Here is a 17,475-nt window from a genome sequence, read left to right on the forward strand (position 1 = left end):
GTGCTTAGCTTAACCAGTGTCCCTTCCTGCAGTGGACTGGGTCTCACTGCATGCTCTGGGCATTATCTCCAGGCTACCCATGCTCTTGGTGTTTTATTCCTGTGGACATTTTTCTGGAAACATCATCACTCATGTTCTAATCACTGCTTATCTCCTCAAGACTCCTGAGCCCACCACTCCCCTCACTTTGTTCAGCCGCCTGAAATGTTACATGTCCTTTAAATCTTTCATGATACTTCTTGATGTGTATAATAAGGAGGTATTTATTCAGGAGTTGCTAGTCCTACTTTTAAGACTCAGCTGGGCCAGGTATTTAGCTCAGTGGTTCCGCTGCCTGCCTTGCAAGCGCAAGGACCCAAGTTCAATCCCCGGTACCAAACAAAAAACAAAAAAAACCCTCAGCATGTTCCCAAATCCACAGCTTCCATTGTTGTTATGCCTCCAGATGAGAAGGAATGGTTTCATCTACTGATCCTGACCAAAAAAAAAAGGAAGCAAACAAACCAAAATTGAGAATTAGCTGTAGTGGGTGTGAAAGGAATAAATACCATTGGAATGCTTTGTGGATAATATGGGTTTTAGGTCTGTGTGGCTGTCAAACAGCACACCCCATCAGCAGTGAATCCCTGAGAGCTACACCCTCAACCAGTGGTGTAGCTAGGGAACAAGGCTGCTTCCTTGATGCTGTTCTCTAACATGACATCTTTTCAATCCTTTGTAAATACGTGGTAAGATGGTTAAGGCTGTGATGAAATTATGCAGTGCTTATAATAGGGCTAGGTCTGGGGATATAGCTTGGACAGGGGGTAGCTCAGTGCTCCAGGCCCTGGATTCCATCCTTAAGACAGAAAAAAAACACCAGACATTTATAATGATAATATTCTTGGCATTTTGGGCATTTTCAACAAGGTGATTCTTCGTCATTTGGACTGGCCCACGCATTGCAAGACATTTTAGCATCCCTGATCCATGCCCTCTAAATAGAGTAGCACTCTAATCCCCCATTCATTGTGACAACTAAACGTCCCCTTACACACACACATACACACGTTTCTGGATGTCCCTGGTTGTAAAGCAGCAAAATATGTCTCCTGGAAGCCCTGAAGCCAGATTCTGAGACCAATCTAGAGACAGCGCTAAGGGCCACATTTTGTGTACATGCCCACACCCGAAAGCCATGAAGCCCAGTCCCCAGACTTTTGCTGAAATTAGACCCTGCCCATGATGCTTCTCCCCCAGTAAACGGTCTCATTTCTTCATCAGGCTGTGGATCCTGGTTCCCTCCACCATCTCAATACCGTGTTTCTGAGGTACGCTCATCGGACTCCCCAACCAAAACCCTGTGGCTCTTTGATATTGACCAGGACCCAGAAGAAAGACACGACCTGTCCAGAGAGTACCCCCACATCGTCAGGCAGCTCCTCACCCGTCTGCAGTTCTATCAAAAACATTCAGTACCTGTGCACTATCCAGAGCAGGACCCACACTGTGACCCCAAGGGCACTGGTGCCTGGGGCCCCTGGATGTAGGATTTTGGAGACGTGGGAATGTCTTTCTGTTGCATGCTACACCTCGGGCCTTGACTGCTGCAGCCTCTTGTCCCAGTTGTTCTCTGCCTGCCCCACCCCCACCTCACCTGGCCCTTCTCTTGCTCCTAAACTACACCAGTCTACTTTCAATTCCTGGTGCATCTCAGAAGGTAACCACACTGAGCACTCCTGCTGCTGGCCTAGGCTGTGTCTGGAGGCGGTTGGCTGGCTCATCCCCTCTTCCCAGCTGTGGGACAGCTGGAGACTTGACTTGGAAGTGATCCTTGAGTCCTGGGGGCCAGAGCAGCTGGCTCTTTTTGCCTCACAAGTCAGACGTTAGGTTTCCCTCTGCCAGTAACGGGTTTTATTGGAGTGACTCACATTTCTTGTAACAAACGAAGGAAGCAGGCAGACGGTTGTTGGGTTCTGCTGGCCTGGGGCTCCCGTTCTCTGGGCAGTGATGACCCCTCTGCTCATCCCTCACCCACACATCTCATCAGGGAGCAGAAGGCCCATTTCTTGAAGGCCAGCATGGCAATATGCCAACATCTTAGTTTTGGTTTTTACAATAAAGAAATGTGTTTTTATCCTAGATTCTTTCCCCAGCCATTGCTCATTCTGTCTAGACTTCCTACTACCCCCAACTCCCCTGTGGCTCTTGTCTTGCCATTCCTCTTGACTCCAATGTCCGTTGCCTGAGAAGACTGCGTCACCTCTCTTCTGTGAGCAGCTGGACTGAGGGAGATACTGAGCTCTGACTTCTCTTGGCCCCTAATGCTGAAGCCACAGCCCAGCCCAGAGAATGTGGCCAGGTTACTCTATGATCCTGCCCCGGGGGATGCCAGGAGGACTGGGCGGGGGCACATGGGTCTGTGGTATCTGTCCAGCAAGGTTTTTCCTAAGTTACATGGAAGCTCATCATCATGATTGTGCCTTTCTCTCCTAACTCAGTACCAGCTACACTTCTTTTTTTTTTTTCTTTTTCTTTTTTTTTGGTACGGGGATCGAACTCTGGTCCGTGTGCTTGCAAGGCAGGCGGTGGAACCACTGAGCTAAATCCCCGGCCCAACAAGCTACACTTCTGTTCCAGGCATTGAAGAGAAACCCCAGGAAAGGGTCATTTTTTTCCTGATATGGAGGTGGGCACTGGGCCTCGGTACAGTAGAGAGGAGCTACCTCCCTGTCTCTAATTCTCTGTCTGCTTGTATTAGGGACCTGTGGTAGGGAAAAGCTGATATACAGTTTGACCTGCAGCCCTTTCTCAGGCCCACCAACATCCTGCTAAGGTGGGGCGTCCAGTTTAGCTACAGTGTGTCATACTCAGAGAACAGGGGCAAGAACTGTACTCGCTTCATTAGCTCTGCTGCTTAGTTCATTGCTTATCTTCAGCACCTAAGACAACGCATGATTTAAAATGAATGAACAAACGAGAAAAGGAGAAAGCCTCACACCACAAGAGATGCTGGTCCGGTGCACTGAACACAGGGCTGTCATCAGTGTCTTCCAAAATACTGCTGTCCTATTTGCTGTTGCATAGCTGGGCAGTCGTAGGACATGCAGAACCCAGGCTGTGGTGTCCTCTCCAGGGGACAGAAGGGAACTAGCCCTGCCAAGATACTCTCTTGCCAGTGATCTTCATTTCCATTCTTCATAGGACACTAGATACAAAACCCACGAAATAATGTTATTCAGGTTGATCATATAGCCATCTTTCAATTCAGTAGTGGTATTTCCTGGTCACAATTGCCTGGTATTATATTGAAACAAGACTATTGGAAGGATATGGTGCTAGAACTAGTGACATCTATTTCCAACTAATGACATCTGTTTCCAGCCTTAGCCCAACTTCTGGGTTGGCAAACAGCTGGGCAAATGTCATCTCTCACTCCAAAGCCTAGGGCAGATAGTAGGGACAAACTGAGCCTGGCTGTCCTCTATTTTCTTTCCATTAGTGTTCCCATTATTAGTGTTCTAAGATTGGAGGCCACCACTACAGGACACCTGTTTGCTCTCCCTGCTGTGCCCTCGACAGCTGTCCCCAATTCCTTGGTTGTCCTTGATTACTGTGTACACTGGGAATGTTCCACATTCAGTGGATTTAAAGAGTTCCAAATGGTAATTTTATTTTTAAAAATTGAGATTTTATTTTATTGATAATAGACTAGTTTATCTCTGTTACTGTGATTGTTCCAGATTTGAGACAGAATTAATATTTTCAAAATTATGTCAGCCATGGATATTGTGAATGCACTTAATGTCATTGAACTGTACATTTAAAAATGGTAAAATTGGGGATTTATCACAATTTTTAAATTTGCCAATTTTATGGTATGTGACATATCTGATAAATCTGTTAAAATATAGCAATGATATCCACTAAAATGTATCTATAATGCATATAAAATAGTGTTTGGTAGGAGTAAAAACAAAATGCTAGTAAGAGAATGTATTTGTTTTCTTTTGCTGTGTAATAAGTTACCACCAAATCTAGCAGCTTAAAACAACATTTATTATTTCACCTCTGTGACCCTCCCTGAGGGCCAGGATTGTGGGAGTGCTTGGGCTGGGTGGTTCTGCCTCAGGGTCTCATGAGACTGGTCAAGCAGTGGACCAGCGAGGTGGTCACCTGAAAATGAGTGAGGTTCACAGGCCTACTTCTGAGATGATACATTTACAAGGCTGTGGTTACGATGGATTCCTTGCCAGGAGGGCATCAGCATGAGCTGCTTGAGGTCCTCACACAGGGCAGGTAACTCCACCAGAGCTGTGATCTATAGAAAGAGCGAGTAGGGTGCTATGGTGTCTTTTGTGACCCAGGCTCCAAAGTCACACACTGCCACTTCCACCTTTTTTCCACTGATAAACAGTTCTCTAAGTCTACCCCATAGTTAAATGGGGAGGAGAACCCCATATTTTGAAGGGACTGTTAGATTTATGGCATAATTCTATACAGTGGGCACAATTAGCCTCCGGTGGAGTAATTGCCCAATCAAGTCACCTGCATCTATCACATGCTGCTACTTGAAGAAAGATGGTAGAAACAGGATCCAACTTTTCTATTTAGAGGTAGAATGACCGTGGGCAAACCCCTTAGCCCTCTCTGTTCCTCAGGTTTTCCCCTGATAAAGTGATGGTTTGAATTAGATAATCCTTGAAGTCTAGGGCCGAGGATTTAGCTCAGTGGTTCCACTGCCTGCCTTGCAAGCTCAAGGTCCTGAGTTCGATCCCCGGTACCAAAAAAAAAGTCTATGTAATCCTTAAAGTCTTGCTTTCCATAATAATGCCTGGCACACAGTAGATGTTCTGTAAATGTTGGTCAGTTGACTCTGAAATAATAACACTGTGCTAAAAATTTGCCTGAGGTTATGCTCAATTTTGAAAACAAATTTTTTTTTTTGTACCAGGGATTGAACTCAGGACCTTGTGCTTGTGCAGCAGGCACCATAACCACTGAGCTAAATCCCTGGCCCTCAATTTTTAAAACAATTTAATTTAAAAAGTATTACACTATGTTTTGCATCTTCAGTGACCCCAAAGGCCCACATACTAAAGATTTGGTGTGTTGGAACCTCTAGCAGGCGGGACCTCGGTGAAGGAAGTAGGTCATTAAAAGTGTGCCCAAGACCTTCTGTGTCCTCCCTCTGCTTCCTCCTGCCATGAGATGCAGTCTTCCTCCACCGTGTACCCACCATGATGAACTGCCATGCTGCACCTGGAAGCAACTGTCCAGCCCCCAAACCGTGCTCCAAAAGAAACTTTCCTTGTGTGTTCATTACAGTAACAGAAAGCTAACATTGTTTTAAAGCTGGTAAATTTTTTTTTTGAGTGTTTGTTATATGCTAGACATTGTACTCGGTACTTGAAAAGGATGGTCTCTTTAAATATAATTTAGAAATAATCAGGTAATATTTGTAAAACCCATTCAAATTTAATTATGTAACTGTAAATCACTATAATTTATTAATATAAATTCCATCCCTTTCAATGTCCAGTCTTTGTCCAAGGATAAAGTTATTTAAGTCAGAAAAATAAAAGAATTATTTTATGTCATTTTACGAGGTATGTTAGAGAACTCATGTCTATCAAAAGACAAATGGATAAACAAAATAAGATATATACATAGTGGGATATTATTCAGTCATTAAAAGGAATAGAGTTCTAATATATTCTCCAATATGGATTAACTTTGAAAACATTGGGTTAAGTGAAAGAAGCCAGACACAAGAGGATAAATATTGTATCGTATCACTACTTTATATTCCCACCAACAGGGTAGAAGTGTTCTTTTTTCCCCACTAGCCTTGCCATTATTTGTTATTGTTATATTTCTTGATGATAGCCATTCTTTCTGCAGTAAGACAAAATCTCAGTGTTGTTTCAATTCTTTAATGGCCAGAGATGTTGAACATACTTTCAAGTGTTTATTAACCATTTGTACTTCTTCTAAAAAATATCTATTCATTTCAATTGCCCATTTGTTGATTGGGTCTTCTATTTTTTGGGGGGGTCAAATTCTTTTGAGGTTTTTATATATTCTACATATTAGACCTGTCTGTGGATTAGCTGGCAAATTTTTTTCCCATTCTATAGGTTGCTTCTTCACTCCATTGGTTGTTTCCTTTGCTGTGCAGAAGCTTTTTAATTTGATTTTGTATCTTACTGTGCTACAGAACTTGGTTATTCTGGGAGTCTTTTGGTGAAATTTTTTGGGACTTCTATGTAGAGGATCATGGCATTGGCAAACAGTGATAATTTGACTTTTTCCTTTCTTACACACATCCCTTTTATTTCTCTTGTCTGATTTCTGTGGCTAATGTTTTGAATACTATACTGAGTAGGACTGGTGATAATGAATGTCCTTGTCTTGTTCCTGATTTTAGAGGGAAACATTTCAGGTTTTTACCCATATAATATGATGTTGACAGTAGATTTGTCATAAATGACTTTTATCAGATCGAGATAGTCTTTCTACACCTATTTTCTTCAGGGTTTTTTATACTGAATGGATGTTGGATTTTGTCAATGGCTTTTTCTGCATCTATTAAAATGATCATATGATTTTTATCCTTATTTCTGTTTATGTGATGTATTACATTTATTGATTAGCATATGTTGAACTATCCTTGCATCCTTGGCCATGATGTATAATCTTTTTGATGACTTGTTGCATTCTATTTGCCAGTATCTTGTTGAGGATTTTTGCATTATGTTCATTAAAGAGATTGGCTTGTAATTCTCTTTTTTTGGTAGGATCTTTGTCTTGTTTTGGAATCAGGATTATGCTTGCTTCCAGGAATGACTTTGGGAGTACTCCTTCCTTTTTCAATTTCATTAAAAAGTGTAAGGAGCAATGGCATTAGATCATCCCTGAAGTTTTTGTAGAATTCAGCAGTAAATCCAGTGGGACCTGGGCTTTTCTTAGTTGGTAGGTTTTTTTATTACTGCTTTTATTTCATTGTATGTTACTGGATTATTCAGGGTTTTTATATCTTCTTGGTTCAGTTTTGATAATTCATATGTATCTAGAAATCTTTTCATTTCTCAATTCTCCAATTTATTGGCATACAGATTTTTGAAGTAGTTGCTAATTATTGAATTTTGGCAGTGTCTGTTGTTATTTCAGCTTTTTAATTTCTCATTGCATTGATTTGGGTAATTTTTGGCAAGATTGGCTAAGGGTTTGTATTCTTTCAACTAGGTCTTCAATTCATTGATTCTTTGTATTACTTTTTTTAGTCTTAATTTCTTTATAATTATTAACCTTCCTTCTGCTAGCTTTTAATTTATTTTAAAAAAATAAAATTTGAAAAATTAATCAATGGAAGATGAATAGGAGGAGAAAAGTAAGCTAGAGGATCTGAGGAATAAAAGGAAATTAATAGTGTTAGATAAAAGTAACAAAAGAATAAACAAGAAAAAGAAGAAAGAAAAAACAGCAATCAAATAAAAGATAAAAGAAAAAAGTTTAAAGGAGAAAAGAGAGAAAACCCAAACCCAAAAAAACAATAAAGAAAAAAACTGAGTCAAAAAAATTCCTCTTTTTGAATAAGTAACCAGTTTCTTTCTAGGATCTGCAATCTTGGGATCCAGCAAGTCATGGTTTTCTCCACTTAGCTTCACTGCCTGTGGGCTTGTGAGGTGTCCCCCTGCTCCAGAGTTCTCTTTCTCATGCACACCAAAAAATGGCAACCATTCACACTAAGTACACTAAGGTCCTTGCTCATATTGGTAGGTGGAGAGAGTGATCAGTCCACTAGTCTCTGCTGGATGTAGGCAATGGGGTGGGGGTTCAAGCAAACTGCTAAACTTAATATCAATACTTTCAGATCCAGCCACCTCTAAACCACACTCACCAGGCCTGGGTTTTTTGTTTTGTTTTAGTTTTTGTTTTTGTTTTTTTTGTTTTTTTGTTTTTTGTTTTTTGTTTTACCATTGAGGGCAGAGCCCATGTCCTTCCTGGCCTGAGCTTCAGCTTCTCTGGTGGTCTGTGTCTAGCCTGCACCTTCTGTGTGCCTGTCTCTCACCCAGTCACTGTGGGAAGGTAACACTGGAAACCCTGAAGTAGAGTTGGCTCAATCTTAATCAATACCTTTGCAGAATAATGTCTGATTAAACACTCTCATATGGAGGGGTGCTGTACAGGGTTTCTTCTCCTTCTCTAGCCTGGCATGAAGGAGTCACTTTTGGAGTAAAACCTCATGCTGTTTTTTGTAGTTTAATAGCTGTGGGCTTTTCTTTGGGCTAGCACTGCTGGCCAGGTCCATAATTTCTCCCTGGATCTACTGACCTTCAGGGCTTACCTTCTTTCCCTACACACTGGCTTCATCCACAGTCAGGTTGGTCAGTTGGAGACTGATGCCCCATGCCATGGGGAAACAAAATACGGAGCCAGCTCATAGTTGTGATCATAGCCACGGTTCAGAATCCATGGGCACAGAGTTGGTCAAAGGCCAATACATGGATCCATCCAGTCCAGCAGAGCATAGATCTGTCTAATGGTTTATATCTTATACCTAATTAAAAGTACTCTTAAAAAAACACATGCTCTTAGAGCAATGTATTACATAATTATCTTTTTTTTTTATAACCAAAATGAGCTTGGAAACACAAACATTTATAAATAAAACATTTTCGATGCCATAGGGAAATTCACTATTTGAAGGGTTATTTTTGAAGATCCCTTGTTAAACACAAATTTTGGCTTTATATTTGCAAAGCCTAAATACATTGATTTAAGTTTCCTAAATTGAGATTTTGCTGCCCAGATTTTCCTGAAGAGTTCACACCCATGCATGAGGGGCTAGAAAAGGAGATACAGAACCAAGAAAATGATAGGGGTATATCTGAAGGTGTGGCCCAGTCCCTAACAAGTTTACAATCTGATGCAGTGCTCAATGTCCTTTCCAGCTTAACTGACTGAAGAACATTCCAGCTGATCTAATAGCTCAGTACACGGAGATATCCTTCACAGTAACCACTTGAACTTTGTTACATTTTAAATACTAAATGTCCTCCAAAAGTCTCCTGTGTTCAGATGGAGGACCTTCAGAGAATGTCTGAATCATGACTTTAATTTCATCAGATTAACCCACCGATGAATGAATAATTTGGTGACTTTATTGAAAGGGGATGGAAACAGGAGGTGGGGCCTAAATGAAGGGAGTGGGTCATAGTGTGTGCCCATGGAAACCCTATCTGGTCCCTGGTCTCTTTTTCTCTGGCTCTTTCTCTCTTTCTCTGTTTCCTGGTTGCCAGGAAATGATTCATTTCCTGCCACACTCGTTTCTGCCAGGATGCTTCTGTTGTGCCACAAGCATAAAAACAATGGAGCCGGCCAACCATGGACTGAAACCATGAGCCAAAATAAAACTTTCTCCCTCTAAGTTATTTTTCTCAGGTATTTGGTCACAGCAACAAAAATCCAACACAAACTTTAAAATCTATTTTTCGTCCATAGTCTATGTAGATTGGTTCATTTTCAGGCTATTCAAAAAATGACTGCTACCCTGGCCATTACTGCCCTTATGGTCACTGACAGAAGGTAGAAACAGAACACCTTATCTCTTCCATCTTCACCCTATTGGTAGGGGAGCCACCCACCAGACCAGCAGAAAGCACCTACCAACTCCTCCCTGGATCTGACTTCAGGGATTTGTGACTATCAAACTAGAGAGACATTGCATTCTCAAACTAATTCACCAAAGGAGCCACTCACTGAGCCCCAGATATTTCATTTAAGAACTTTTATTACTTTTCTGATAACAGAGTTAAGGCAGTATCACAGTAACAATTTTTAAATATACAGAAAACACAACAGAAAATTAATCCATAAACCACCACCCAGATATAACCCCTGTTAACCTTCTCGGATGCCTCTGTCTCACTGTGCCCAGCTGAGCCCTCATTAGAGACTCAAGATGGTAGATAGATAAAATGTAGTCTCTTCAGGAAGTCTTCATGTAATCTCATTAATAAAGTGCAGAGGTTCCCAGAACATTTAATCCAAAGGGCTGTGGTTTCACATTTGCACCTACTCTCTGCCAGCTCCCTCCCCAGCCTCAGGAAGGGGCAGGACATGGTCACTGTGCTATCAGTCAGGCCAGTGAGCCAGGCTTGTCCTCTACTGCAGACAGTCTGGCAGAGTCAGGCAGAAGAAGTAAATACACATCCCCTCTGCTCCAGTGAACAGGTAAATAAAGACTTACAGGGCTTTTATTTACAGTGAATGAATCAAAGTTTGGATTTGCTGTTGGAGGTGGGATCCTGCAAGGCCACATTGTGCTGTGTATTCAAGGTGAAGGGAGGGTACAGATATCAGGTGCAGGACCTTCATGAGCAGAGAACGGGGTCCGTGGAGGAGACCCCACTCCCAGGAAGCGAGCACACAGGTGAGGGGGCAGACAGGAGGAGGAGGCCCCAGGACAAGGTCTGAGCACAGGGGAACGTGAGGGGCTTGAGTGCTGGAGGAGTGCCACTTACACAGGGGAGCACGCTTCATCTTAATTTGTGCTTTTCTGGGTTTTGCACCCATGTGAGCAGTGAGCTCTTTCTGTAGGAACTTTTTCTAAAGTGGAAGCCTTTGACTGGGGCGGACTTTGGTTCTGGGAAGGCAGCAGCTGGCTGGGCTTGAAAAGGTTACTCATTGGGATTCACAACGAAACATCTGGTTTTTCTTGGTCCTTGGGCCAAGGCTTGAATGAAGGCGTTTGGGTTAATGCCCCGGGTCTGATGGACATACATCCCCACACGCATATCCAGGACTGCAGGACAAGGACAAAGCATTTCTCAGAGGGGCCTGCAGTGCTCTGTCACTGAGGGCCCCAGGGACTCCCGCCCTCCAGAGGTATAGTCCAGCTCCACAGCTGCAGCCCAGGAGGCCACGGCAGCCTTGTAGGTCTGCAGAGCAGCCCACCCCACTTCCCAGCTTTGTCAGCACATGGGCCCTTCCTCTGCTAGAAGTCTGAACATGGGCTGTTCCTTACATTTACATTCTTACCAGAATAAGTAAATCTCCATAAGGGGGAAACCCATACCATTGTTAGTCATAAAAACGCAGACAATGAGCACAAGTCGCCTTTGCACTTGAGCTAGAACTATTTACAGCATAGAAGAAAAGAAGGAAAATGAGTGAGTAACCTTTTCACTAGGCGACTAGGTCACTAACGGCAGCTTGGTGAGTTGGCAGCACTGTTCAGGCCAAGGAGATTACACGAGGGCAGGGACACCAGCCATGAGATCTCTGTTAGCAGCCCACAGTAACAGTGATGTCACTTCCTGGTGCTGCTGTCTCCTCCACCTTACATTTCCTTGTCTCAGGTGACACACGCCTGTAATCCCAGCACTCTGGGAGGCTACAGTGGGAAGATGGAAAAGTTCAAGCCCAGTCTGGGCAATTTAATAAGACCTTGTCTCAAAAAAACACAGCTGCACTTTCTTTTCTAACAGTTTGTTTCTGCTTTTGTGCCTGGAGGGCCCAAAGCAAGAGAAGAACTCTCAATGAGTTAAGTATAAACACAGTAAAGAACCACCATACACATCCTCTGCAATATGGCAGTCAGAGGGTCCAACCGAAGGAAGAAGACAAGACAGTCAGTAAACAAGTTAGTGGAGCTGCAATACACAGAAACTGAGAGAAGGACAAAAAGCAGGATATATCATGTATAGGTGCAAATTCCCTACGATGAGTGTTATCATTGTATATACCTAAACTGTTTTGCTTCAAAAAAAGGAAACCTAGGCGGGGGCTTTAGCTCAGTGGTGCCGCTGGCTGCCCTGCAAGCACAGGGTCCCTAGTTCGATCCCTGGTACCAAACAAAAAAAAGAAACCTGGACATTCCCCAGGTTAAGGACTTCCCTCACCCAGATTCCAGTCCCCCTTCCACACTCTAATTTCTTGGACTGTAATCTACAGTCCCCTGCATCATAAAGCTGCCCTCACAGGAGACTGGGTGTCAGTAATACCTGGAAATCTCTCCTCTCCACCTCTCCAGCAGCTCCTACTCCCTGGGTGCCCACGTGGGCCTCCTCCAGACCAAATTCACCACAGCCTCTGGATTCTTTGATTTAGTACTGAATGGATGCTCTAGGTTGCTAACCATGTTTCCCATGGTTAGGAAGGAACCATTTTTGAGAACATACTATACATCAGACACCAACGACTTCTCTAGGAACCACTAAGCACAATAATTAAACACATAATTTTAGTAAATGTTTTTGCCATTTTAGCATCACTTCAGGAAGTCACTCAGCCAGCCAAGTTGGGATTGGAGCTAGATTGCTCTTAACCCAAAGCCCTCTCTGCAGTACTGCCTGCATGTTAGGATCCCCATTCTGACTTTCCTTCTCATCTCTTCATCCGGCACCTCTAAGCACAGGGCATAAGTTGTAGGAAGCCCTATTCTTGCCCTAGGAGCCTATGGGAAATGATAGTCGAAGTTAGAGTGTAAGGAAATCAGCATAGCAGAGGTTTGTGAGGGGTAGGGCAGAGAAGCCAAGGAGAGGCTGATGTCACAGGTCAGCTGGCTCTCAGTCATGAGTGCTGAAGAGGTGCCAAGAGGCCTGAAAAATGAGAAACCATTTGAAAATAAAAATGAATGTTTTCACAGAGTTCACATGAAGATCACCTTCCCATGCACAGGTCCCCCATGCATAATACACAGTTTCATCCCAGGACATGAAAGCCTATGGCTCATGCTCATCTGAAGGAGAAGAGATGAGATCACAGTTCTTGTAGCTTCAAATGATGCTGCCAGCTTCCAAATGGAACTCACTGTGGCAGCTACTCCTGTGGCCTGTTGGCGTCAGCCAGTCTTTAATCTTCACTTGCAATTAGTTACCACCTCACTGGTTCTGGAGGAGGAGCAGGAACTCCTATTTGTCACTGCACCAGTTTATAGAAATGCTTTGATTTCTATAGTTAACTAAATACTGTTGCACAATTGAGCCATAGAAATTATGCCCACAACTCCTAATGATGAGAAAAGGAAATGTTACCAAGAGATGAGTCCCTGTGACCCAGGCAACAGTGCTGGGGAGTCAGCTCCTGTCTAGGGCTTCAGTGGGGCTTCTGGAGTTGATGGTTTTAAGAGAAGTCATCCCAGGGATGACCCCAGCACAGACCACCTTGTTACCAAGCAGGGCCACACCAAGGTCTATTGAACCCATCCCCAGATTGGGGAATTGCCTGTTGGTCAGCATGGTGGGGCAGAGAGGTGAGCAGCTAGTGCTGTTAGCCTTTGTCTTTGGTCACTAAGGATTCTTGTGTAGCGCCATCGATGATGAGAACTTGACCCTGCTTTTACCACTACTTCTGATTTTAAAATTTTAAAATTCTTACTGGTTTGGCAGACTTTAAAATATTGCATTATTTTAATTGTGTTTCACTGCCAGTAGGTTGGACTTTTGCATTTTTTGTTGGTCCCTATGTCTCTTTTGATTGGCCAGATAGGCTCCCAAATCTCACTGGCCCGGTAGTAGAAGGAAGGAGGCAGGGAGGGGTGGACAGGTGCCGTGGCTGAGAGGACAGTGCCTGTGTTTGGGCTTGATCCATCTCTAGGCTGGGGTAGCCGGGCCCAGGGCCAGGCAATGCATTTGGGGGATCATCTGCCTCTCTTTCTGTTCAGCCTGCAGAGTGCAGCAGGCACCAGGGCCAGCAAAGAAGGGAACAGGGAATGGGCAAGCTCCTTCTCCTGTGTCATAGACACAGACAATAAGCTGGTGAGCCATTTGGGACGCTAATAACTTGGCAATCCTCAAAACTGATGTTCTTTTAATATTAGAACATTCATATTGGGGTGGGGAGCTGGAGAGGGAGGGCCACCAGCCATCACCCAGCTCCTCCTCCTAACCCCAGCAGCACAGGCCAGTCCCATCTGGCACACTCCCATGCGGACCAAGCCCTGCAGTAACTGACTACCCCCAGAAGATGCATGACACTGTTTGTTTCTTACAAAGCTTTATCTCTTAACTCCAGGGACCCCTGAGGGGAGCTCTGGTGACAACAGCTGTGTTGCTCTGATGACAGTGGTCTGGTACCTTTGGGACTTCTGAGTGGATTGGCACATCCCCAAGCCTGTTGAGCAAACCTTGGAGAGGTCCTTGCTCTCTGAACAGACACCTTGATAAAACTGAAGCCTTTCATCCCATGTTCCCTTTCCCTTCCCAGGATGAATTCTCCCCATCTCTCCATCTGGCCCCAGAATGTCTCTCAGGCCCTCCGAGGCCAGCACCTTCATGTTCTGGGCCTTCCACATACTGGTCCTGTGGCGCAGGTTGCTCTTCTCTTTCCTCCTTGCTTGATGACTTCAGGTCTAAACTCAGGGGCTCCTGGCCTAGGCTGGAATGAGTGTCTGACTTGCACATCTCCTAAGAGGGACATTACCCTGTCTTGTTATTCCTGTGGAAGTGTCTCCTGCCTGATGTGTTTAATGGAGTATCTGTTTCATATTCCAGTGCTTGGCACTCAAATCGCGCTAGGGGAGCGAGTGTTGCATTTGCTGAATTCATAGGCTCTAACCACTGTCTGACTTAGGGATGACATTTTAGTCCTGGATTTCAAAGTCTGGTTGTGCCTCCAGGCTCTTCGTTCTTACCTGCTCTGCAGAAGCCTGGATCTGGGGCCATGGCTATCTTCAAAGACCTCGTCTGTCTCAGCTGGAAGGACTTTGGCACCTTCGTCAAGCAGGATGAACCATTACACTCTCCAGACTCCTCCGGCTAGTTTTGTTTATGCTGGGAAATCCTCCAAGATAGCAGCTCATGGCTTCAAACACTTTTTATGGCCTCCAGATTTGGACAGACTCAGATTTTCCCCTGCATCTTCCAGTCATTCCCTAAGAGTCCCCCTTCATTTTTGTTCATACAATGCTTTTCCACGTGTGGCATTCGGCGTAGAAAATGGCCTTCGTGGCTTCAGCCTCGCAAATGCATGGACGAGCTGCACAGGGCAGATGGACAGCGTGTTTCCTTACACCCTAGTTACCCATCCACTTCTATTTGTTGAACACCTATTGTATATGCCTGAGTCTAGCATAGAGGATAATGAAGATAAAACATTATTCTTACTCAAAAGGAAACCCACAATCTGTAGGATACTGACAGTGCAAAATGAGGAGTGTCACATACACGTGAGAGGCATGTCGGGCACAGCAGAACCAATTTGTTGCCCCTTGTGTCCCCTAACCTGGCATTACTGGTACTAAGATGGCACTAGGACGTGGAAAGCCATTTGAATATTTTTTCTATTTTCTACAAGAAGAAGAAGAAGAAAAAATAAAAAGTTGTAAAAGAAGAAGAGCTCAGATGTCTTCTGTGACCATCAAGATGGTCTGAGGTTATCTGGGGTTCCTCAGAAGCAGGAAAATGGCTCCCACAGATGCCTCCTCCCCCATATTTTTTTACTGCTGGGTAACAGATTGCTACAGAATTACTTCTAGAAGCAGAAACTATGTATTATCTCCCCCAGTTTCTGAGGGCCAGGCACCAGGTGTGGCTTAGCCAGGGCTCTCAGGGCAGCCTCTCAATCTGACATGTGACTTGGTGGGCAGGGTAGGGGCCAAGCCAGTGAGAGCACCCCAACAGAAGCCACCAACACATAACTCATCGCTTAGAAACAACACCCTTTATTCTGTCACGTCTGTTTGTTAGAAGGCAGCCATTAAATCCAGCCCCTATGCAGGAGACGGAGCTCCTCAAGGGTGTGAACACCAGGGGAGGAGATCCCTGGGAACACCCCAGAGTTGCTCGCTGTGCCCCTCCAGCCCATCCCATCCTCCTCCCTAACAGTGTTTTCTTCCCAGTTCAGAATGTACTTGTGAAAGGATCAGTGATCACCTCCCTCCTTCCTCTGTGTCACTGAAAGGAGGAATGGCCTTATGTCACAGCAGGAAGGCTGTGATGAGGCTGGCTGTGCTGCTCACAGTGGAGCCCAAGGACTTAGTTAGCAGTGCACACAGGGCCGCTTCTACACAGGTGACGGCATCACACAGCCCAGAGGATAAATAAACAGGTTAATCAAATAGACACTGCTCAAAAGAAATACAGATGGCCAGGAAGTATAGGGAAATATGCTCAGCATTTTTACTCGTTACAGAAATGCAAATCAAATACACAGGGATTCCATCTTACTGCAGTCAGAATGGCTATCATGAAGGATACAATAAACAGTAAATGCTGGGGAAGATACAGGAGAAAAAGGAACACTTCTACACAGTTGCTGAGAAGGTAAATTATTGCAGCCTCTATGGAAACCAGTATGGAGATTCCTCAACAACAACAACAAAAAATAGTGCTGCCATGTGATCCAGCTATATCACTCCATGGTATATAACCAAAAAAATTTAAATTAGTATACTATGTAGGGATGCCTGCAGACCCATGGTTATTACAGCACAATTCACAATAGCCGTGCTATGGAACTAGACTAGATGTCCATCACCAAATAAATGGATAAAGAAAATGTAGTGTACATATACACTGGAGTACTATTCAGCCATAAAGAAGAATGAAGTGTCATTTGCCATATAGTGGATGGATCTGGAAATCATCATCCCTCCCTCCACCTCGAAAAAACATGAAACTAGGGAGGAGGGTGGAGCAAGGGGGTGACTAGAGGCAAAGATGACCAAAGTATGTTATATTCAGGTACAAATCTGCCATACATTAACCTGTATAACTAATATGCATTAATAAATAAAAAATGGGGTGCGGGGAGAGACCATGCCTGAAATCCTGGGTAAGAGGAGGTTGGTTTAGAAAGAGGTCATTGTGGAAGAGTAAGACTGCTGGAAGTATTTGGCCAGAGGGGAGCTCTTCTGCAAAATAGAAGTTTGTTATGGTTTAAATCTAAAATGGCCCCAGAGACTAGTGTGTTTGGAAGGTGAGTGGATTATGGGGCAGTATAGCTGGCTTGCTGTTGGGAGGTGGGGTCCTGGTTGGACAAGATAGATCAGTGAGGGGCTGGCCTAGAGGGTTTTAATCTCCCTCCCTAGTTCCTCCCTTCTCTCTCTTTCCTGGATGCTAATAAGGTGAGCAGCTCTCTTTTGCCCAGGCCCATCTGCCCTGTTGCTTCTGCCCTGGAGCCAGCTTACCATGGACTGACCCACTACAAACTGTGAGCCAAGATAAATCTCTCCTCCTTTAAGTGTAGGTATGGGGTATTGTGTCCCCCCAATGAGACAAGTGACCAAGACAGATGTGAAGCCTGTTTCTGGATCCTGCTAAGTCGTCTGAGTTGAGACACAGAGAATCACATCTTGGAGTGTGTGCCTTGCGTGCTGAATGCTTTGAGATGAAATGAAGCGGCTCAGACCCAAACTCTTTCTGACTTCCTCCCACCGCCTCCCCTGCTCCCCCAACCCGAGGCAGGCCATAGACACTACAGTTCTTCTTCCCTAAGGCAGTTCATTTGGGGTGGTGCCCCTCTAAGCCAGCCATGAAACCTACACAA

The 17,475-nt window shown here is 44.3% G+C and overlaps 1 protein-coding gene across 15 annotated transcripts in view; it reads left to right on the forward strand.

Moving 5' to 3' along the window:
- Positions 1-17,475, forward strand: part of Arsb (arylsulfatase B) — a 301,469-nt gene that overhangs the window by 184,693 nt on the left and 99,301 nt on the right. For 6 of the 15 annotated variants that reach the window (XR_015447385.1, XM_087201174.1, XM_087201179.1 and 3 more), the window contains one exon: positions 1,264-1,310. The exons of 7 other annotated variants lie outside the window; for them this stretch is intronic. Coding sequence is in view for 7 of the 8 variants with exons in the window: in XM_087201174.1 (XP_087057300.1) it covers positions 1,264-1,310 (47 nt within the window). In the remaining variant the exon portion in view is untranslated. Of the gene's footprint in view, positions 1-1,263; positions 5,154-17,475 lie in introns of those variants that run through there. 2 more of the 15 variants (XM_004870198.4, XM_004870199.4) reach the window with 1 other exon arrangement.

This window comes from Heterocephalus glaber, unplaced genomic scaffold (assembly GCF_053883595.1).
Source record: "Heterocephalus glaber isolate CG9 unplaced genomic scaffold, H.glaber_assembly_v1.0 deba00001757, whole genome shotgun sequence".
NCBI lineage: Eukaryota > Metazoa > Chordata > Mammalia > Rodentia > Bathyergidae > Heterocephalus > Heterocephalus glaber.